A 24,165-nucleotide genomic window follows, 5' to 3' on the forward strand; every position below is an offset into this window, starting at 1 on the left:
GGGTCACTGCTGGTAAATAATCTGTAAGTCAGTGTTTTAGATTTTAGTTTAATTGCTTTGCTTTATATTTTAGGAAGATGGGAAATAGAAGAATTGAAAGAGAACCGAGTGCCTGGTGACAGAGGTCTGGTACTGAAATCTAGAGCAAAGCATCATGCAATAGCTGCTGTATTAGCAAAACCCTTCATTTTTGCTGATAAACCCTTGATCGTTCAGTAAGTTTTACTACGGTTTTCAGTACTTTTTCTGAGATTTGTGTTAGTTTTGTATGATTTGGCTTCTGAGTATAGCTATAATGGGTATAAAATGGGCATAAAAATCAGATTTCCTTTTTAGTTTCACTTACTTAAATACATAATGCATTTATACACACAGATACTCTGAGGTTTTGAGGGAAAGCCAGGTTGACTTAAAAACTATATATATATAGTAATATAAAAAATTCTGCCACCATAGAGTATAGAATACATACTGAAATCACCATTTTTATTTTAACTCCTTTCTTAAAATTCCTTGCTCTAAGGATATTAACATCAGTGTATTCAGAATGGAACCATAAACGTCGCTGTTAAGCCAGTTATAAGATTTAAAGGAAACAAACGTATTTTAAAAAGGGTATGCATATATAGATCAGTGTCTTTCCACCTTTTATTTTTTAATTTCTTAAAATTTAAATTCAATTTAATTAACATATAGTGTATTATTAGTTTCAGAGGCACATGTTTACACAGACAATCCTTCTCTCCCCTCCCACACAAGTGCCATAAACTAGTTTTAGTATAATATTGCTTACATGTATACCATCATAAAATCAGGTAGAAATTTTTCAACATTCACCTACATAAAATTGATATAAAGCAAAATAGATGTGTACAAGTACAATTAAAAAGCCTGATAAAATTCAACTTAAAAACAAAGAAAAGGAAATGCATAAATATCATTTTCTCCCTTCTGTTAGAAGATTTGGCTGTCTAAAATTAATGACAACATAAATATTAACTGTAAAGTATATCACCCTAGAACCACTTCAGTGTTTTTTGTTATCATGTTAAACATGTTCCTACATAGGATAACTACAGTGTCATTTTGTGTGTTAGAAATTTTTAAAAATATGGCATTTGGTGTATTTGTCTTCATTTTTCACTTGTGTTGCTTTGGCTTAGTTGCACTGTCATATCAATAAATTTAAAATTTTAAATAATGTCAGGGAATATATGACTATTAACAAATTAAAAATATTTTTACAAGTATTTATTGGCACTAATATTTGAGTTTGATAGTATTTGTTGTGATTCAGGATTTGGCTTTTCTTTTTTCTTCAAAGTTTGAAAGTAATCCTATTTTTCTTTGAAACTTAGTTGGATATAATATCACTTTCTACTTTGACCCATTGTGGCTTAAATGATAGAGCAAAAAAAAAAAAAAAATAGAAAGTGATTTTCAGAGTAAAATGAATAAAATGTAGTGGTTTAGAAGGTATAAATCACTACTAGGCAAGTAAGCAAAAGATAGAAGCAAAGATTGGATATAAGTCTTTAACAATTATTAAGTAATTGGAAATTCCGTCCTGAAAAAAAGAAAAGGAAAGCCAAGAAGAATTGAATAGCAGTCTTTGATATGCTTTGATATGCTTAAAACAACTTAAAGGAGAGTAGATGTCTTCTCTTAATATTGCAACAATGAAATGGGATAAATAAATTTTATATTAAGTACTATAAATACAATGGATTCACAATATAAATTTACTCTCAAGTTGCTTTTCCCAAATGGTGATTGTGTTAATATGCATTTTGTGGTCATACAAGTTTTAGAAATGAAGCATGTCCTTACTGTAGACATAAGGAAGCATATTTGCTTGCCCATTTAGACTCGGAGAAAGAAGTTCTACGTGCAAAAACCCATGTCTGACTTCAGTACTGTGTCTTCCAGATATATTTCACCACAGAATTTCCCCCACCCAACAATTATCACTGCTTCATAGGAGAGTGTGGGAAATGATACTCTCAGGAATTAGGGTTGCCAAGTATCTTCCATGTCCTCCTCTTACCTGTGACTAAGGAAGAGCAGCAGTTGGGTTATGAGACACACATTCAGTTATCTCTAATCCACTATGAGTTGTTTACGTTAGGCACAAGTTAATGATTTGAAAACTCTGCACATTTGCAATGGGAGAAATAGACATAATGATTAGGTCTAGGCATATTATAACCACAAAGCTATGTTCATATTTATAGGGACAATTTACATCATTTTTTTTCAGATCTTACTTTTCACAGAACCCTTTGTCCATTGATCACCTAAAATAAAACTATCTTTTTATTTTATTTTACCTGAAATAATTAATATTTACCTTTAATTCATATTGTGTACCATTTCTTTTACATTATAGTCTATAAATGAAAAAACTTTTCTTTGTTGGCTAGTGCTTAAAATAAAAATAGTGACAAGGCTTTGAGGAATACAAACTGTTCTTTATTTTAAAAATGAAAAAAAAAACCAAACACCAAACCCTTTCTTTTGATCATAACAGAAGCTAACATTTTGGACATCTGTCCGTTGCTGTGCATGGTATTATTTAAGCATCATGATCCTTTGAGGTCCTGGAGCTTGAATAATTTGACTTTACCTTCAGTGTCACTAGAATAAGTGGCAGAATCAAGAATAAATCTCAGGTCTCTCTGGCTCCAAAGCACATGCTGGTAAACCCCATTGTACGCTTCTTGAGAAACCAAGCAGAGTAGAAACTAGGAGGAGAGATCATCATAATTTGGCAACTCAGACAATCACTTAAAATTTTACTGTATTTCCTTTGTTCTCTTCAGTGTAAAATATATACACTAATTGGGTTCAAACTTTCAGAGTTTTGTATGCTATTTTTTTGTTGTTTTTACCTTTGTTATCACTGAAGTTTTTTTTTTTTTTTTTTAGAAAAATTTTAAACTGCAGTCCTTTCTTAAGATGATCACTGATTCCTGTTACTTCTCTAGTTTTCATTTCTTTTAATTCATGAAACTGAATCACAGCCATTTTGATTTTTACTGTTTTTCACTCTAAGGGCTATTTCATTGATTATTTCATATGTAATCAATAATTTACCAAGAATTATTCCTAAATACTGCTCGATGTGTCTGTATCTATTGCCTAAACAAGACAATTTCCTTTATAAAAACAAAACAACAAGAAAATCTTCTGCTGAAAATTACACAGTGTTGCAAATCTATGAAAAAGCTCTCATATCTGTTCATGCCTTCAGTTGTTTTTCTATATTTCCTGGCTGTTAAGGTCTGAGATACTTCACGTTATTGACTGAGATTATAAAATCTCTTTGCTGGAGGTATTTAATTAAATGTACCAGTTATTTTAATATGGTTTAGGTATAGTTGAATTACAGTACAAATTAATGAACTTGATATATCTATCAGCAATTTCTTAGAAATCTGTTGCTGTAGCTATGGTCCTCATAATCTTCATTTTTTAGTTTATAAAGAAATATGTGTAGTGTATGCTTTATCTGAATTTGAAGTTTCCTATTATAGTTTTAAAGTATCTTACCCTTAATTCAGCAAGTTTTGATGGGAAAACTTATTTCAACAAGTTGGTTGGCTTTTCTATAGTTGATTATAATCATTCTACTTTGCATGTTTTAAGGATGTGCCTAGACAAAGCATTTCTGCTTATTTCCTGTATGTTGTGGATATGCTTTATAAGAGCTTTTGGTGATGTGAAACATTTGTGTTTAAATGAACTGAGAGTAATACATTCAATTTTAAAGAGTAATTAGTAATTTTTTAATTTATCAGCAGTATGATTCTTTTTCCCTTCATTTAGATATGAAGTAAATTTTCAAGATGGTATTGATTGTGGAGGTGCATACATTAAACTCCTAGCAGACACTGATGATTTGAATCTGGTATGATATTTTAATGTTTAAGAAAACCTTATTAAAGTTAATATTTTAAAGGAGTAAATGAGAAAACTGAAATTTTTATTTTCAACTGAAATCAAAAAGAACCTTAACAATCTTTAACCAGCCTGAGTGTGTATAGCTTTCAGAGTGTGCCTTCAAATTTCATACACAGCTGTGTTACTTGATGGCATCAGTTTTATAATCTTTAGCAACATAATAAAGTTTGCCATGTCTATACATGAAAAATAACATGGTGCTTATAAATGTCATTGAAAGATCAGCTTAGAGTTATTTTCTTTACAAATCAACAATCATAACTTTGTTCAGAGAAGTAAAATAACAGAGCAAAGCAGTGAAACAAAATCGCCAAAGAACCAAATAAAAAAGGTGGGCCAGTTCAGGAATTGGGAGTCCGCCAGAAATAACGTGGTTAAAAATGTTTTGAGAAAGAAGTAAGTGTATCAGGTTGGAAACACTTGTAGCACTCTCCTGCCTGGGCTGTGTCAGGGCTTCTGCACATAACAGAAGATAAATGAGACCTCAGTGACATATTTGTCAGACTGCATGGCTGTGCATTGGCTGTGAGACGTGGATTAAAGGATTCCTGTTGTTATTCTTAGAATTAGTTAAAGGGGAGCTCATTGGTAGTGTATGTTAGAGCTCTTGTTTTGGGTATTGTAAGGTGACCATCACTCAAAGGTATAATGACATAATAAATTTAAATGCTAAGCATGTAATCTGATTAATTTAGCTAATCCTCAGAGAAACCTTGTAAAGTAGGTACTATTATTATTTCCATATTTGAAAAGTAGCAAAACAGGACTATACCAAGGCTAAGTAATTTACTCAGGGCCACAGTGGTAGGGCAGTGGTAGGATTTGAACCCCGGGATCTGACAACAGATCCCATGCTTTTAGCTAATAGGCCATGCCAAATAAAGACAAATTACTAGTGGAAAAACAGGGAGCATGTCTCTATGTCTGTGTTTGTGTCTGAATCTCTCTTTGCTCTGTGCTCAGGAAGGTCATTTTCTGGTGTTCTCTTGAATAATAGTACTGACTAATCATTGTAGTCTTAAAGTTGTGAGTATGCTTTTCTCTGTGCTTAAGTTTCTTAACAAAATATTAATAGTACAGATTTATATAAAGTAATCAAAGTTTATTATGATGTTGATAAAGTGGTTTCAGTTTCTCTCCTACATCTCCAGGAGGGAAGTAGCATATGCATTTTTAAAAAATCTTTTTGAGAGAAAAATTGTCTTTTTTCTGCATCCTTTATTGTCAAGTATGTCAAATAATTCTTTGGTGATTTAGCATTTAATACATTCTTATAACCTCTACCCAACTGGATAGAATAGAAAAATTCATTAAATACTCTGATTCTGGACTAATCCCAACACATCTCTCTTTGAAGGAAAACTTTTATGATAAAACATCCTATACCATTATGTTTGGACCAGATAAATGTGGAGAAGATTATAAACTTCATTTTATCTTCAGACATAAACATCCTAAAACTGGAGTTTTTGAAGAGAAACATGCCAAACCTCCAGATGTAGACCTTAAAAAGTTCTTTACAGACAGGAAGACTCATCTTTATACCCTTGGTATATCCTTTTAATTGATTCATTAATTCAGAAATATTTACTGACTACTGATATTTTCATGGCAGGTGCTTTGGGAGAAACAAACATGGATCCTACCTCCCCACCGTAAGGAGCTTACCTTTTCAGGCTAATTTTCATGCATGTAGTGCAGGTAGAAAGTAAATGCTATATGTGAGGTGCAGATGAATAAGAGTTCAAAGGCAACATTCCTCCCAGTTTGGAGACTCAGAGAAAACTCAGTAAAGGAGATTGTATATTAACTAGTCTCGAAGTGTAGATAAAACATGGAAAATAGGAGAAGAGGAGGATATTTTAGGTGCTCTGACATTAGTGGTGCTGTATAACAGGAGACTGGGAAATAAGATTAAAGAGGAAGGAGTCCTTGATGGCAAGCTCAGAAGCTTGGACTTTACAGGCAGTTGTGATTATTGTTGGACCCGACCTCATGGTGGTTGTGGCACATACTTACACTTTGAAAGATGAGGTCTTGAGCAACCATTGTATTAACATATTTAGCTTTACTTTAGAACATGGGCGTTTCCGTAGACATTGAGTGGGAGGAACATTACAAGGGATTGTTTCTCCCCTTCCCAAATATGTGTGGTTATGGAGCTTTGATGTGTCCGTGATTATTTAAATTCACAGTGTGTCAGAACTTGACAGGACAATTCTCTCGAGTACTAAGGTATTTCAGTTTCCTTTCCAAAGACTATGGCTGCAGAAACATTCATGTTGTCTGCCAGGGCAGTGACCAGTTTTATTTTTAATGTGAGCATTGATGATAATAAAGAGCTGTTTTTGAAATTGGAAAAGAGATCTGGATGTTTTGGGGGAACATAATCTGTAGAGATAATGAGAAATTACAACTAGAACAGGGCAAATGAATTTCATTAGACTTTGTACAAACTTGGTGAAAAGCCACTTGGTGTAATATTACCAAAGACCATAAGTTTATGTGTTTTGAAACCACAATGCCATTTTCAAGGATTATCCAAAGAAAATAATCCAGAAGAAAAAGAGCTATGTGTAAAAATACACTAAATTTAAAGCAACCTGATTGTTACAGTAAGAATGTTGTATACAATACAAAAATGGCAACTGTGGAAGTGTTTAGCCATAGGGGGAAATGTTTATAATATTAAAATGTCAAAAGAAGGGTGCCTGGGTGGCTCAGTTGGTTGAGCGACAGCCTTCGTCAACTCAGGTGATGATCCCGGAGTACCAGGATCGAGTTCTGCATTGGCCTCGCAGCTCCGCAGGGAGTGTGCTTCTCCCTCTGACCTTCTCCTTGCTCATGCTCTCTCTCACTGTCTCTCTCTCAGATAAATAAATAAAATCTTTTTTAAAAAGATCAAAAGAAAATGAGATTCAGATTGGAGGGGCATCATCATGGGGGCCATTAGACAAATTATGTAAATAGAAAGACTAGAAAAAAAGAACTAATTTTCATTAGTCGCCAGGGACTACTGTACTCTGTGCTTGATAGTTTGTTTAGAACCATCATGTGAGGTGAGCAGTTTCTCTTTATTTTACCTTAACTTAGGTTAAGCAACTTGCTCTAGGAAATAAAAGTAACTAGAATTGAATTTCAAGTATGACTCGTAAACGTTTGTGTTCTTACTACTACACACAAAACTTTGTCATACCAGGATTATTGAGTGACTTTTTAAACACTTTTCTGCACTACTGTTTTATTTTTACATCATTTTGTAGTTGTTCTAAGAACCATATAGAGTACCTTAAAACGCTTTATAATCCAAGGCCTGTTACTGTAAATTCATTTTAAATATTTAGTATATTTTAGACAAAGATTTTTTCCACATATGAGTATTTGTCACATGCTTTTTTGTTTTAATTGTAATTTCTAAAAATTTCAGTTGCAAAATTTATTCAGCACATTGTTTTCAAGATTTTTATTGAGAAATACCTTTTTTGAATTGGGAAGAATCTAGTACTTTTTTACATTTAAGATCTTACTCTTGGCTCTGCCTAAATCTTGACTTTTTCCTTTGCATAGTAATACAGTTTTATAATCTCAGCTGTAATAGAGGAAGAAATATTGGAGGAAAAGAGAAGGGATGGGGCGCCTGGGTGGCTCAGTAGGTTAAGCCTCCACCTTCAGCTCAGGTCATGATCCCAGGGTTCTGGGATTGAACCCCCGCATGGGGCTCTCTGCTCCATGGGGAGCCTGCTTCCTCCTCCTCTCTGCCTGCCTCTCTGACTACTTGTGATCTCTGTCTGTCAAATTAAAAAGAGAGAGAGAGAGAAAGAGAAGGGAGAAAACGGTGTTTGCATTATTTGAGTTTGCATATAGATTGTAGTTTTTGATTTTGCTATAAGTAACTTGGTACTGTTGTGACTGAAGCCTCTGGCGATTGTTTTTGCTTCAGAACCATTTCTTCAGAAAGTGGTAGCCCACTTACTAAGTCAGGATGATCCCAACATTTGTTGACAGTTCCTACTTCCCTAACTTACTGAAAGCAAATGTTAGGCATCTATTTTCATCTACCATTCTTTCCAAAGACATACAGTTTACCCAGTGACCCCTCAAGTTCACAGAAGGAGGCGAGAACTTTTATTTTGTCATTACAATGGAAGAGGGAGTTCATTATGAAACTTTTGGCTTGGGAACTTTTAGAGAGCTGGAATTCACCTCCAAACAGACCTAAGTTTAAGCTTGTATATTTTCAATCAACCTTAAGGTATTTTACACTACAATGTATGAATTACTGAATTTGAAGTGCCGGTGAACTTTAAAATTTTCTAGGAAATGGTAGTCATGTATCAGTGTGAATTTCCTGATTTTGGTGACTAGATTGGAGTTTGTATAGGAGAATGTCCTCGTTTGTAGGAAACAGACATTAAAACACACAGGGATGATGTGCATGAGGTTAGTAACTTACTCTCAAGTGGTTCATGAGAAAAATTCTTTGTAGTACATTTACAACTTTTGAAGTTTGAGATAGTTTCAAAAAAGTTATTTGAGATACTGAAGAAGGGGCTCCTGGGTGGCTCAGTGGGTTAAAGCCTCTGCCTTCGGCTCAGGTCATGATCCCAGTGTCCTGGGATCGAGCCCCGCATCGGGCTGTCTGCTCCGCAGAGAGCCTGCTTCCTCCTCTCTCTCTCTCTGCCTGCCTCTCTGCCTACTTGTGATCTCTGTCTGTCAAATAAATAAATAAAAGCTTTTAAAAAAATAAGAAGATTGGAATGCATTCTGTAATTATAAAACAATGAAAGTGACTGGTTGTGAGGGTCTGAAACTGAGCGAGTTATTGGATGTTCTTTATTTGAGAATTAATGGAGCATTTCATTAACTTCTTTTACTTAAGACAAAATTTTATCTTTGGTTTTAGAAAACATTCTACCTAGTGATCTTAGCATATTTTGATTTTTAATGCATTGTAATTCCTCGATTTCTGGTTGAGAAAAAAATTTACCCATGAAATATAGGATGGTTTTCTTATTTAGAAGATAGAAGATTATCTTTAAAATGTCAGTCATTATGATAAGTGTAATATATTTAAATTGGTCTTTAGTGATGAATCCAGATGACACATTTGAAGTATTAATTGATCAAATAGTTGTAAACCAAGGAAGCCTACTAGAAGATGTGGTTCCTCCTATCAATCCTCCCAAAGAAATTGAAGATCCCAGTGATAAAAAGCCTGATGAATGGGATGAAAGAGCTAAAATCCCTGATCCTTCTGCTGTCAAACCAGAAGACTGGTAAGTAAAGAATTCAGTAACAAAGATTAGTTGGTGTAATTCAGTAATGAGACATTCCATATAAGTGAAGTTTACAACCAGTAAAGCTTCTCTTTTAAACATTAAAATTACTTATTTTGACTATTTTGGGTGAAATACTTTCCTAAAATAGATTTTGTCGGAGTACTTGGGTAGCTCAGTCAGTTAAGCATCTGAATCTAGATTTTGGCTCAGGTCATGATCTCAGGGTTGTGAGATTGAGCTCCCCATCCAGCTCTGCCCTGGGCATGGGTCCTGCATTAGATTCTGTCTCTCCCTCTCTCTTTGCCCTTCCCCTCCAAAGAAAACCAAAATAGATTTCGTAAATCCTTGTCTTTTAAGTATCTTCATTTTCATTTTAATTAATTTTTAATTTTCTTACCTTTTTCAGTATTTTTTGTGTGTGTTTCCAATGCTGTGTGTTGTGTGTGTCGGGAGGTAGAATTCCACGACTCTAAAGCACCAACACTTTAATTTTAATTCTAGGTTAATCTTTATCATATATGTTTGTGTATATTTTATATAGTTAGTCTTTTCAGTTAATGATTACTGGGCTTAAAATAGCCGTATGTTCAGTGTTTGTGCACATAGAACTCAATGTCTAAAATAAATGAACTAGTCCATATGAAAATTACACTTTGATAAATCTGACAGAAAACATGCAATTAAAATCCAGCAAATATAAAAAGGACAATATTCACTAACCAGGTGGACTGCAAGGTTATTCTAATATTGAAAATCAATCAATATAATACACCATACTAAGAAATGTTTTGAAATTCATCTATATTTGTGTTTATATCAGTAGTTAGTTTTGTTTTAGGGATCTGTAGGGATTTATTATAATTTGTTTATCCAGTCACACATTGATGAAAGTTTTGGTTGTTTCTGGTTTGGGGCAATTTTGAATAAAGCCATTATAAACACTTGTGGACAGGGCTTTTTGTGACATAATTTTTTGTTTTTCTTGGGTAAAAATACTGAGGAGAGGGATTGTTGGATTATACAGTAAGTATATGTTTAAATTTCTAAGAAACTGTCAACATTTTCCAAAAGGATATACCATTTTGCATTCACACCAATATTAAGTAAGAATTATAGATCTTATACATGTACAGCATTTGGTATTACCTGTTTTTTACTGAGATATAATTGACATATAACATTGTATCAGTTTAGGTGTACAACGTAATGGCTTGGTATATGTGTAAATTCCAAAATGATGAGCACATTAAGTGTAATTAACATCCATTACCACATAGGTACAAATTTGTGTGTGTGTGTGTGTCTACACGCATGTGTGTGATGGGAAATTTTAAGGTCTGCTCTCTTAGCAGCTTTCAAATACACAATACAGGATTATTAACTGTAGTCATATGGTGTACTTTCATCCTCAGGACTTAACTCATTTTATATAGAAGTTTGTACCTTTTGATCTTTTGATCTGTTTATTATTGTTTCTCTTTGGCTATTCTAAATGGTTTGTAGTGATATCTAATGTAGTTTTAATTTGCATTTCCCTGATAACTAATCATGTTGAGCCACTTTTCACTCACTCGCCATTCATATCATTTCTTTGATCCAGTATCTTTTCAACTTTTTTGTCTTAATTGGGTCATTTTTTTATATCGAGTTATGGAAGTTCTTTATATTCTGGATACAGGTATTGTACTAGTTACGTTTTGCTCTGTAACAGATTATCCCAAAACCTAGAAGCTTGAGGCATTATCTCACAGTTTCTGTGATTCAGGAATCTGAGAACAGCTTAGCTGGGTCTTCTGGCTCTGGGTTTCTCACAGGCTACAGTTAAGATGTCAGCTGAAACTGTGGTCATCTAAAGGGCTTAACTGGGAATGGCTCCAGTTTCAAACCCACCAAGTGTGTTTTGGCAGTGTTCCGTTTGTTGAGGGGCTGACTTGTCATCGTTGGATTGAGAGCCTCAATTCCTTGCTAGATGTTGACCAGAGTCGTTTTCCCTTGGTTCCTTGCAATCTAGACCTCTCCACAGAGAGAGACTCAGTTCCTTGCTGGATGTTGGCCAAATCCTCCCTTGGTTTCTTGTAGTAGAGGCCTCTCCATAGTGTAGCTCACAATATAGTAGCTCCCTTCAAGGAAGCAAAAGTGAGGGAAGAGAGAGTGTGGAGAAGATGGAAGTCACAGTTCATACTGGGTTAACAGTGTTCTCCAGAAACCCATATCTACTCAGAACCTATGATTATGAGTTTGTTTGGAATTAGGATCTTTGCTGATATAATTAAGATGAGGTCATACTGAATTAGGATGGGCCCTACATCCAATGTGACTGGTGTTCTTAGAAGAAGAGGGACATTTGGACAGATACGCACAAGGAGAACACCGTGTGACAACGAAGGCAGAAATTAAAGTGATGCATCTCCAAGCCAGCAGATGGCAAGTATTGCCAGCATCACTAGAAGCTAAGGAGAAGGAAAGAAGTATCCTCTCAGAACTTTAACTTCTGGTCTCTAGAGTTCTGTCATTTTAAGGCTGTAGTTTGTGGTACTTTGTAGTTTGTAGTTATGGCACCTCAGGAAACTAATAGATGGCCTTTTATAACTCAATCTTGGAAGTAACGTTACATCAGTAATTTCTGTTCATTAGTAGCAAGTTCTCAGGTCCAACCTACACTCAAGGAGAGGGGAGCACATGTGGGCATGAGTACTGGGAGGCAGGGATTATCGGAACCTATTTCAGAAGCTCCTGCCTCAGTCCGAAATGACTGCAGTCCTGGCACATTCCTTGATTCCAGCCTGTCAGAGACCCTAAGCAGAGGACCCAGGAAGGGGTGCCCAGATTCAGAAACCACAGTAATAAACATTATTTTAAGCCCTGAAATTTTGTGTTTATGCAGCAATAATTAATACAGATACGCATCATGCAGATATTTTCTCTCACTCTGAGGATTGTCCTAATTTTCTTAATAGAGAACAGAGTTTTAAATTTTCGTGAAGTTCCATTTGTCAATATTTGTCTTTGATGATTCATGACTTTAGTGTCTTACCTAAGAAATCTTTGTTTCTAGACAAGTAACTAAAACTCTGTTCTAAGTTAACTGTATGTAGTGTGAAATCTAAAACAAGATTACTTTTTAAAAATATGGATGTCTAATTGTTTCAACACCTCTTGTCATCATGTCTGTAATGATCTATACTGATGAGCCTGCTTTCATTTCTAACATGGTAATTTGCATTTTTTCATAATGTATCTAACTAGAGGTTTATCAATTTAAAAAATTTTTAAAGATTTTATTTATTTCTTTGAGAGAGTGAGAGAGCAAGTAAGAGAGCACCAGGAGGACCAGCAGAGGGTAAGCGAGAAGCAGACACCCCGCTGAGCAGGGGCCCTGGATGCGGGGCTCTATCCCAGGAATCGGGGATCATGATCTGAGCTGAAGGCAGCTCCTTAACCCACTGAGCCACCCAGACACCCTGAAGTTTATTAATTTTATTGATCTTTCAGAAAAACTGGCTTTGTTTTAGTTTTTTCCCATTTATTGACCTTTTTAAGATTTTGTTACTTCTTCTTCCTTGAAGCAAATTATTGCTTCTTCTTTTTTTTTTTTTTTTTTTTTTTTGCCTTATTAAGTTAGAAAGTCTCTCCTGGTAGAAGTAGCTATACATTATACATTTTCTCTAAACACTGCTTTCACTATGTTTCACAAATATATGTTACTTATAAGAACATTCAGTCATTCAGTTCATGTTGTTTTCTAATTTCATTAGTGATTTTTTTCTTTGATCCATGTGTTTTTAAATGTGTTGCTTTGGTGGCAATTATTTGGGATTTCCCAGATAAAATTTTCATTTTGACTCCCAACTTTTAATGCTATTGTCAGAAAATTTACAAATGTTAATTACATCAGTGTGGTTGAATGTGTCTATATATTTATTGGTTTTTAATCTGTTCTCTCACTGAGAGAAAAATATTAAAATCTCTAACTACGATGACAGAATTGTCCATATCTCCTTTGAGTTCTGTTCATGTATTTTGAAGATCTGTTACTACATCTATTTGCAATATATCATGACCTCTTGAGGAACTAACTGCTTTATTATTACAGAATAATGTCCTTCTTTTTAGTTGTTTTTTGTTTTGTTTTGTTTTTAATTTGGTGAAAGAACATTTACTGCTGCTGGGTAAGTGGTCAATATGTTTCTTGAAGGAAATTTGGGGAATGAATAATATCCTTCTTTATAAACTCTTGTAATACTCTGTCTTAACATCTGCTTTAGTCTTATACTGAGTCAACAGTCCTGCTTTTTTTTAAATCATGTTTCCATTGAATATTATTTTCCATTATTTACCTGTAACCTATATATGCCTTTATTTTTTTAATTGATTTTCTTATAGGCAACCTGTATGTGGTCTTCTCTTTTAAACCATTTACATTTAATGTAATTATTAATGTAATTATTAATATGGTTGGATAAATTGTACTTGTTTTCTTCCTACTTCTGTTTGTCCCATATATTCCATACTTTAGAAAATATTTTTCCTGAATTCTTTTAGATTGAGTTATTTTGTTTTATTTAATTTATTTTTTTAATTTTTAATTTTTTAAATAAACATATAATGTATTTTTATCCCCAGGGGTACAGGTCTGTGAATTGCCAGGTTTACACATTCTACAGCACAAATCATAGCATATACCCTCCCCAATGTCCATATCCTCACCACCCTCTCCTGTCCCCTCTCCCCCCAGCAACCCTCAGTCTGTTTTTTGAGATTGAGGCTTTTATGGTTTGTCTCCCTCCTGATCCCATCTTCCTTCATTTTTTCTTTTCCTACTCCCCAAACCCCCTACATTGTATCTCCACTTCCTCATATCAGGGAGATCATATGATAGTTGTCTTTCTCTGATTGACTTATTTTGCTAAGCATAATACGCTCTAGTTCCATCCGTGTCGTCACAAAAGGCAAGATTTCATTTCTTTTGATGGCTACATAGTATTCCATTGTATATATATATACCTCATCTTTATCCATTCATCTGTTGATGGACATCTAGGTTCTTTCATAGTTTGGCTATTGTGGACATTGCTGCTATAAACATTCTAGTGCATGTGCCCCTTTGGAGCACCATGTTTGTATCTTTAGGATATATACACAGTAGTGCAATCATAGGGTAGCTCTATTTTCAGTTTTTTGAGGAACCTCCATGCTGTTTTCCAGAGAGGTTGCATGAGCTTGCATTCCCACCAACAGTGTAGGAGGGCTCCCCTCTCTCCGCATCCTTGCCTGCATCTGTCATTTCTTGATTGATAATTTTAGCCATTCTGACTGGTGTGAGGTGGTATCTCATTGTGGTTTTGATTTGTATTTCCTTGATGCCGAATGATGTGGAGCATTTTTTCATGTGTCTGTTGGCCATCTGGATGTCTTCTTTGCAGAAATGTCTGTTCATATCCTCTGCCCATTTCTTGATTGGATTATTTGTTCTTTGGGTGTTGAGTTTACTAAGCTCTTTATAGATTTTGGATACTAGCCCTTTATCTGATATGTCGTTTGCAAATATCTTCTCCCATTCTGCCAGTTGCCTTTTGGTTTTTTCAACTGTTTCCTTTGCTGTGCAAAAGCTTTTGATCTTGATGAAATCCCAATAGTTCATTTTTGCCTTTGCTTCTGTTGTCGTTGGCGATGTTCCTAGGAAGAAGTTGCTGTGGTTGAGATCAAAGAGGTTGCTGCCTGTGTTCTCCTCAAGGATTTTGATGGATTCCTTTCTCACATTGAGGTCCTTCATCCATTTTGAGTCTATTTTTGTGTGTGATGTAAGGAAATAGTCCAATTTCATTTTTCTGCATGTGGCTGTCCAAGTTTCCCAGCACCATTTGTTGAAGAGGCTGTCTTTTTTCTATTGGACATTCCTTCCTGCTTTGTCGAAGATTAGTTGACCACAGAGTTGAGAATCTATTTCTGGGCTCTCTATTCTGTTCCATTGATCAATGTGTCTGTTTTTTTGCCAGTGCCATACTGTCTTGATGATGACAGCTTTGTAATAGAGCTTGAAGTCTGGAATTGTGATGCCACCAACTTTGGCTTTCTTTTTCAATATTCCTTTGGCTATTCAAGGTCTTTTCTGGTTCCATATAAATTTTAGGATTATTTGTTCTATTTCTTTGAAAAAAATGAATGGGATTTTGATAGGGATTGCATTAAATGTGTAGATTGCTTTATATAGAATAGACATTTTCTCAATATTTATTCTTCCAATCCAGGAGCATGGAAGATTTTTCCATTTCTTTGTGTCTTCCTCAGTTTCTTTCATGAGTACTTCATAGTTTTCTGAGTATAGATTCTTTGCCTCTTTGGTTAGGTTTATTCCTAGGGTATCTTATGGTTTTGGGTGCAATTGTAAATGGGACTGACTCCTTAATTTCTCTTTCTTCTGTCTTGTTGTTAGTTTAAAGAAATGCAACTGATTTCTGTGCATTGACTTCATATCCTGACACTTTACTGAATTCCTATATGAGTTCTAGCAGTTTTGGAGTGGAGCCTTTTGGGTTTTCCACATATAGTATCATATCATCTGCAAAGAGTGATAGTTTGACTTCTTCTTTGCCAATTTGGATGCCTTCAATTTCTTTTTGTTGTCTGATTGCTGAGGCTAGGACTTCTAGTACTATGTTGAATAGCAGTGGTGATAACAGACATCCCTGCTGTGTTCCTGACCTTAGCAGAAAAGCTTTCAGTTTTTCTCCATTGAGAATGATATTTGCAGTGGGTTTTTCGTAGATGGATTTGATAATATTGAGGTATGTGCCCTCTATCCCTACACTTTGAAGAGTTTTAATCAGGAAGGGATGCTGCACTTTGTCAAATGCTTTTTCAGCATCTATTGAGAGTATCATATGGTTCCTGTTCTCTCTTTTATTAATGTATTGTTATCACATTGATTGATTTGCGGATGTTGAACCAACCTTGCAGCCCTGGAATAAATCCCACTTGGTCGTGGTGAATAATCCTTTTAATGTACTGTTGGATCCTATTGGCCAGTATTTTGGTTAGAATTTTCGCATCTGTGTTCATCAAGGATATTGGTCTGTAATTCTCTTTTTTGATGGTATCCTTATTTGGTTTTGGGATCAAGGTGATGCTGGCCTCATAAAATGAGTTTGGAAGTTTTCCTTCCATTTCTATTTTTTGGAAGAGTTTCAGGAGAATAGGAATTAATTCTTCTTTAAATGTTTGGTAGAATTCCCCTGGGAAGCTGTCTGGCCCTGACTTTTGTTTGTTAGGAGATTTTTGATGACTGTTTCAATCTCCTTACTGGTTATGGGTCTGTTTAGGTTTTCTATTTCTTCCTGGTTCAGTTGTGGTAATTTATATGTCTCTAGAAATGTATCCATTTCTTCCAGATTGTCGAATTTGTCAGCATAGAGTTGCTCATAGTATGTTCTTATAATTGTTTGTATTTCTTTGGTGTTGGTTGTGATCTCTCCTCTTTCATTCATGATTTTATTTATTTGGGTCCTTTCTCTTTTCTTTTTGATAAGTCTGGTCAGGGGTTTATCAATCTTATTAATTCTTTCAAAGAACCAGCTCCTAGTTTTGTTGATTTGTTCTATTGTTTTTTTAGTTTCTATTTCATTGATTTCTGCTCTGATCTTTATGATTTCTCTTCTCCTGATAGATTTAGGCTTTCTTTGTTGTTCTTTCTCCAGCTCCTTTAGGTGTAGGGTTAGGTTGTGTATTTGAGACCTTTCTTGTTTCTTGAGAAAGGCTTGTACCACTATATATTTTCCTCTCAGGACTGTCTTTGTTGTGTCCCACAGATTTTGAACCTTAGTGTTTTTATTATCATTTGTTTCCATGAATTTTTTCAATTCTTCTTTAATTTCCTGGTTGGCCCATTCATTTTTTTAGAAGGATGCTGTTTAGTCTCTATGTATTTGGGTTCTTTCCAAATTTCCTCTTGTGATTGAGTTCTAGTTCAGAGCATTGTGGTCTGAAAATATGCAGGGAATGATCCCAATCTTTTGATACCAGTTGAGACCTGATTTATGACCCAGGATGTGGTCTATTCTGGAGAATGTTCCATGTGCACTAGAGAAGAATGTGTATTCTGTTATTTTGGGATGGAATGTTCTGAATATATCTGTGATGTCCATCTGGTCCAGTGTGTCATTTAAGGCCTTTATTAACTTTTCGACCTTTTGCTTAGATGATCTGTCCATTTCAGTGAGGGGAGTGTTAAAGTCCCCTACTATTATTGTATTATTGTCAATGTATTTCTTTGATTTTGTTATTAATTGGTTTATGTAGTTGGCTGCTCCCATATTAGGGGCATAGATATTTAAAATTGTTAGGTCTTCTTGTTGGACAGACCCTTTGAGTATTTTATCGTGTCCTTCCTCATCTCTTATTATAGTCTTTAGCTTAAAATCTAATTGATCTGGTATAAGGATTGCCACCCCAGCTTTCTTCTGATGTCCATTACCATGGTACATTGTTTTCTACCCTCTCACTTTAAATCTGGAGGTGTCTTCAGGTCTAAAATGAGTTTCTTGTAGGCAGCATATTGATGGGTTTTGGTGTTTTGTTTTTTTTTTAAGATTTTATTTATTTATTTGACAGACAGATCACAAGTAGGCAGAGAGGCAGGCTGAGAGAGAGGAGGAAGCAAGCTCCTCACTGAGCAGAGAGCCCGATGTGGGGCTTGATTCCAGGGCCCTGAGATCATTACCTGAGCCGAAGGCAGAGGCTTTAACCCACTGAGCCACCCAGGCGCCCTGGGTTTTGGTTTTTTATCCATTCTGATACCCTGTGTCTTTTGATTGGGATATTTAGCCCATTAACATTCAGGGTAACTATTGAGAGATATGAATTTAGTGCCATTGTATTGCCTGTAAGGTGACTGTTACTGTATATTATCTCTGTTTCTTTCTGATCTACTATTTTTAGTGTCTCTCATTGCTTAGAGGACGCCTTTCAATATTTCCTGTAGAGTTGGTTTGGTGTTTGCAAATTCTTTCAGTTTTTGTTTGTCCTGGAAGCTTTTTATCTCTCCTTCTATTTTCAATGATAACCTAGCTGGATATAGTATTCTTGGCTGCATGTTTTTCTCATTTAGTGCTCTGAATATATCATGCCAGTTCTGTCTGGCCTGCCAGGTCTCTGTGGTTAGGTCCGCTGCCAATCTAATGTTTTTACCCTTGTATGTTACAGACTTCTTTTCCCAGGCTGCTTTCAGGATTTTTTCTTTGTCGCTAAGACTTGTAAATTTTACTATCAGGTGATGGGGTGTGGACCTATTTTTATTGATTTTGAGGAGTGTTCTTTGCATCTCCTGGATTTTGATGTTTGTTCCCTTTGCCATATTAGGGAAATTCTCTACAATAATTTCTCTCCAATATACCTTCTACTCCCCTCTCTCTTCTTCTGGAATCCCAATTATTCTAATGTTGTGTCGTCTTATGGTGTCACTTATCTCTCGAATTCTCTCCTTGTGGTCCAGTATTTTTTTGTCTCTCTTTTGCTCAGCTTCTTTATTTTCTGTCATTTGGTCTTCTCTGTCACTAATTCTTTCTTCTGCCTCATTTATCCTAGCAGTAAGAGCTTCCATTTTTTATTGCACCTCGTTAATAACTTTTTTGATTTCAACTTGGTTAGATTTTAGTTTTTTTATTTCTCCAGAAAGGGTTTCTCTAATATCTTCCATACTTTTTTCGAGTCCGGCCTAGAGCCTTGAGAATCGTCATTCTGAACTCTAAATCTGTCATATTACCAATGTCCATATTGATTAGGTCCCCAGCCTTCAGTACTGCCTCTTGTTCTTTTTTCGTGGTGACATTTTGTCCAGATAAGATTTGCTTTCTCCTCCTCTAGAATTCCGCTGTTCTCCTTGGTGAATGAAGTTGGTCTTGGCTGGGTTTCTTGTTGATCTTCTTGGGGAGGGGCCTATTGTAGTGATTCTCAAGTGTCTTTGCCAGAAGTGGGATTGCCCCGCCATTATCAGGGGCCAGGCTAAGTAATTGGCTTGGGTTTGCTTTCAGGAGTTTTTGTTCCCTTGTTTTATTTTAGTCTTTTATTTTTTCTTTCCTATTGACATATTACCTTTTCCTCTGTGGTTTATTGTTTTAGTGTTGCTCCAGGGTTTACAATATGCATCTCTTAACTTATTTCAAGCTACTCTCATTTTACTACTTTATGTCTACTTTAATCTTAAACGGTCTTATATTTTCCTCCTTCCATCCTTTATGCTATTATCATACATTTAATTCCTCTCTATATATACTATGAAGTTCACACATATTTTTTCTTCAGTCAGCATCTTTTAATCTGACAGTTATTAGGAGAAAGTTCTATTATTTCGTTATCTTTTCTGACACTCTTCTTTTGTATAGTTAAAGATTTCATCTGTTATTATTTTCCTTTTTTTATTTAAAGATTTTATTTACTTATTTTACACACAGAGACAGAGAGAGAGAGAAGGGAGAGCATAATCAAGGGGAGTGGCAGGCAGAAGGAAAGGGACATGCAGCTTCCCTGCTAAGCAGGGAGCCTGATGTGGGTCTCATTGTTGGGCTTATGTGGGGCTCAATCCCAGGACCCTGGGATCATGACCCACACTGAAGGCAGACGCTTAACAATTGAGCCACCCAGGTGCCCCATTTTCCTTCTTCTGATAAACTTCTCTTAACATATTGTGGTACATGTCTGCTGTCACAGAATCCTCTTAACTTTTAATTATCTGAAAATTTATTTTTTAAAAGATTTTATTTATTTACTTGACAGAGAGGAGAGAGATCACAAGTAGTCAGAGCAGCAGGCAAGAGAGAGAGGGGGAAGCAGGCTCCCTGCTGAGCAGAGAGCTGGGTGCGGGGCTCCATCCCAGGACCCCGAGATCATGACCTGAGCTGAAGGCAGATTCTTAACCCATTGAACCACCCAGGCGCCCTGAAAATTTATTTTACCTTAATTTTTGAAGGATGTTTTCACTATGAATTATAAGTTTATGATTATTTTAAAACAATCATTTCTTGAGTTGTCTTGAGGCTTGTATTGTTTCTGTTCTCATCCTTTTACTCCTTTACCTAATATGTAATTTTTTCCTGATTGTTTTTAAGATTCTTTGTTACTATTTTCAGCAGTTTGGTTTTGCTGTGCCTTGGGGTGGTGTGTGTGTTTGCCTTGCTTTTGACTTTTGGGGATGTGGCTGTATAGTTTGCATCGAATTTGGGTAATATTTGGCTATTATTTCTTTGAATATATGTGCCTTCCCATCTCTTTTTTTGGGATGCCCTGTAAATGTATGTTAGACTGCTTTATATTGTTTCACAAGTCGCTGAGGATCAATTCATTCCTTAAACCAATTTTTTTTTTTCTCTGCTTCATTTTGGAAAATGTCTACTCCTATTTCTTCAAGTTCTTGTTTGTTTGTAAAAGTTGGGGTTACTACCTACTCAGAAATAGAGTAGGTATTACTGGACAACCAAAAGTATTTACTTGTTAACTCTCTTATAGATAAAGAGAGCTACTGATTAGTAATAAAAAATGTCTTTGCTTTCAAGCAAATAGTATGATAGGGAAGCAGCTTTTACAAGGTAGGAAGAACAGTATGGTTTTTAAAAAATTAATAAAAAGTCATTTATTAATATATAACTTTCATGAATTCATACTTACAAAGGGCAGGACAACATCTCTCCTTGTGGATTTTCTTATGTTGTTTCATGTTTGTCTATCCATGAAAAGTAAGGCTGAGAAGTAAGTTTGCCTTTAAATGAGAGAAACTGCTTATAATAACCTCTTCTGATTGGTGATACATATTAGAATTTGTTTTATAAACTGCTAAAAGAAATACTCCCTTAAATTATAAACTCTAGTTACTCTGAGCTCAGACAGACTGGGTAACATTGATGTCAGGCAAGTGCAAGTCTTTACATATAGGTAGTTGATGATTTGAGTTTATTTTGTTACTTTGGTTAGTTTGAAAAATCATAATGTAACCTCTTGTTTAAAATATCAACTTTTCTCTAAAGATGAAAATTAAAATTAGTAGTTCTATTCAGTACTTACTATGATTATATACTCTAGAATTTGTTTTCTAAGTGTTATTTTTAAATGAAAATACAAAATTACTATAAAAATTACTAGAATTAAGTATGGAGACAAAAAATTATATTGAAGTAGCGAAGACATTTTCAAACATGACATAAAATTGAGAATCATAAAAGAAATATCAGTAAATTTCAACTATATGAAAATAAAATTATTTGAATAGGGCAGAAAAAAACTACCTATCATAACTATATCAAAAAATACAATTTATATAGCTGACAGAGAGCTAATTTTGTATTAATTCCTAATATATTCCAGGATATTCATTATAGCATTATTTGAAATAGTACATTTTTGGAAACACTAAATGTCCCTCAACAGTAGTTGAGTTAAATAAATTATGGTTTATCCACAAATTAGAAAACTGTATAACTGTTTAGAACTGTACATGAAATAGCTTATAGAGTTATCTTGGCATATAGTAGGCTTCCAGTATCTGTTTACTGATGAATGAATGAGTATTAAAGTGAACAAAAGCACTGTTGAACATACTCTGTATAGAATGCTATCATTTGTGGGGCGCCTGGGTGGCTCAGTGGGTTAAAGCCTCTGCCTTTGGCTCAATCATGATCCTAGGGTTCTGGGATTGAGCCCTGCATTGGGCTTTTTGCACCGCGGGGAGCCTGCTTCCTCCTCTCTCTCTGCCTCCCTCTCTGTCTACTTGTGATCTTTCTCCCTGTCAAATAAATAAATAAAATATTTTTTTAAAAAAAGAATGCTATCATTTGTGTTTAAAAAAGAAAAAAAAAAGAGAATGTATACAAATGTGTGTGTATGCATGGAACACACCAGGGAATATATACAAGAAAGTGACATGTTAGCAGAAGATTTGGGTAGATGAGAGATGGAGGTAGTAGTAGGCCCAAAGAGGGAAGAAAATGACTTTTGGTGTCATATGAATTTTGTAACATACGCATTTTTAAACTTTTTGAATAATTAATACTTGGCACAAAATACTGTCTTTGCAGGGATGAAAGTGAACCTGCCCAAATAGAAGATTTAAGTGTTGTTAAACCTGATGGCTGGCTTGATGATGAACCAAAATTTATTCCAGATCCTAATGCTGAAAAACCGGATGACTGGTAAACATTCTTCATCTTCACATGTTAATTTCGTACATTACTTACTTGCTTTTTGTTACTAGTTCATATGACTGACAGAGACTGAGGTTGCTCGCTGTACTTGAGGTCACTGTAAATGTGTAGATACACATTTTCATCTGTGGCACTTTTATGCTGAATTTTTTTCTGATTTCCTAAGGAATGAAGACATGGATGGAGAATGGGAGGCACCTCGTATTTCTAATCCAGCATGTCGAATTGGGTGTGGTGAGTGGACACCTCCACTGATAGATAACCCCAAATACAAAGGAGTGTGGAGACCACCGATGATAGATAATCCTAACTACCAGGTAAAAACCACTTGTTCCAATTCCACAGTACAGTTTAAAATGCTGTGATACTTCCATTATATATCAGTTACTGATAACGTTATGTTAACTTTTAGAAATTTGATTTGTGATAGTATGTATTAACTATCTTAAGAAGTCAAGGAAAATAGACTCCAGCTAATTTATATTTTAAAAGTAAAATATTCTTGGGGCACCTGGCTGGCTCAGTCCATAAAGTATGGGACTTTTGATATCTGCATTCTAAGCGCAAGCCCCACATTGAGCATAGAGTTTACTTTAAAAAAAAAAGTAAAATATTCTTTATGTAATTTTCTGGGGGCATAATATTAAGCACTAAAGATCAATCACTACATACTGGTTTTTTCCCTAGTAGTTGATGATTACTCTGAAATCAAGTTCTATTTTAGAATTAAACATAAGAAATGAGTTCTGTGTAGGAGACCTCACATTGTACATTTTAGTAATTGATGCCTGTGTTTAATTAATGTGCTCCTTATTTTCTGGTGTTATTAAACTTTGGATTTTTTTAAGATATGAATTAGGTATCTTTTGAGTATACCTAGATTTTGGGGTAGAAATCTCTATGTTATCCATTTAACCCTCTAGCTTTATCTAATTATTCATTGACATTTTCTAATATTTATTATAGGGATGCAGTTACATATTCCATTTGTTTACTGTAGCTTTTTCTTCTTAGCATTAATCACAGACTCGGTAATTTGGTAACTTCTTTGTTGAATGTCTGTCTCCCTCATTACTTTAAATTTAATCAAGGAACCATGTCTCTGTTGATCATCACTCGGTCCCTAGCATCTGGCGTAGTGCCTGGTACAGAATAGACATATATGATGGAGGAGTGAGTGAGTAATCATATTGTTGAATTTTTTGATTTGGTTGAGTTTAATCAGTCAATCAGGAACTTTTACATTGAATTTTTTTCTGAGATTTAACCATGACTGATAATTGATGCCCCTCATGGGTATATATTAAAAGGAGTGGCTTCCCATCTGCCTGTAGTTCAGGTCATGATCTCAGGGTCCTGAGATTGAGCCCTGCATCAGGATCCCTGTTCAGTGAAGGGTCTGCTTCTCCTTCTCCCTTTGCCCCTCCCTGATACTTGTGTGTGTTCTCTCTCTCTCTCTCAAATAAATAAATAAAATCTTTTTATAAAGTACTTTATTAAAAAAATTTAAAAAACAAAACAAGTGGCTTCATATTTACCATACAGTGATCTCTCTGATTTGTGTAATTTTGATAACTTCTTGCTTTGAATAATTTTACTGAGTGTAAAAAAAACTTGTCTAAAATAGTATCGCTTACTTGTGAAATTTAATTACTCAAGTTTGTGTGTGTGTTGGATTTTCCCTTTACCTGTTTTTGTAGTTTATTCATAGAGGACATTGTGTACAGAATGAGAAGAAC

The 24,165-nt window shown here is 35.0% G+C and overlaps 1 protein-coding gene across 1 annotated transcript in view; it reads left to right on the forward strand.

Moving 5' to 3' along the window:
• CLGN (calmegin) overlaps window positions 1-24,165 on the forward strand; it is a 59,248-nt gene that overhangs the window by 23,391 nt on the left and 11,692 nt on the right. The window contains exons 5-10 of the mRNA XM_059168354.1: window positions 74-215; window positions 3,829-3,910; window positions 5,321-5,513; window positions 9,050-9,239; window positions 22,301-22,414; window positions 22,593-22,743. Of these exons, the coding sequence (XP_059024337.1) occupies window positions 74-215; window positions 3,829-3,910; window positions 5,321-5,513; window positions 9,050-9,239; window positions 22,301-22,414; window positions 22,593-22,743 (872 nt within the window). The remainder of the gene's footprint in view (window positions 1-73; window positions 216-3,828; window positions 3,911-5,320; window positions 5,514-9,049; window positions 9,240-22,300; window positions 22,415-22,592; window positions 22,744-24,165) is intronic.

The sequence above is a fragment of the Mustela lutreola genome, chromosome 1 (assembly GCF_030435805.1).
Source record: "Mustela lutreola isolate mMusLut2 chromosome 1, mMusLut2.pri, whole genome shotgun sequence".
Taxonomy (NCBI): Eukaryota; Metazoa; Chordata; class Mammalia; order Carnivora; family Mustelidae; genus Mustela; species Mustela lutreola.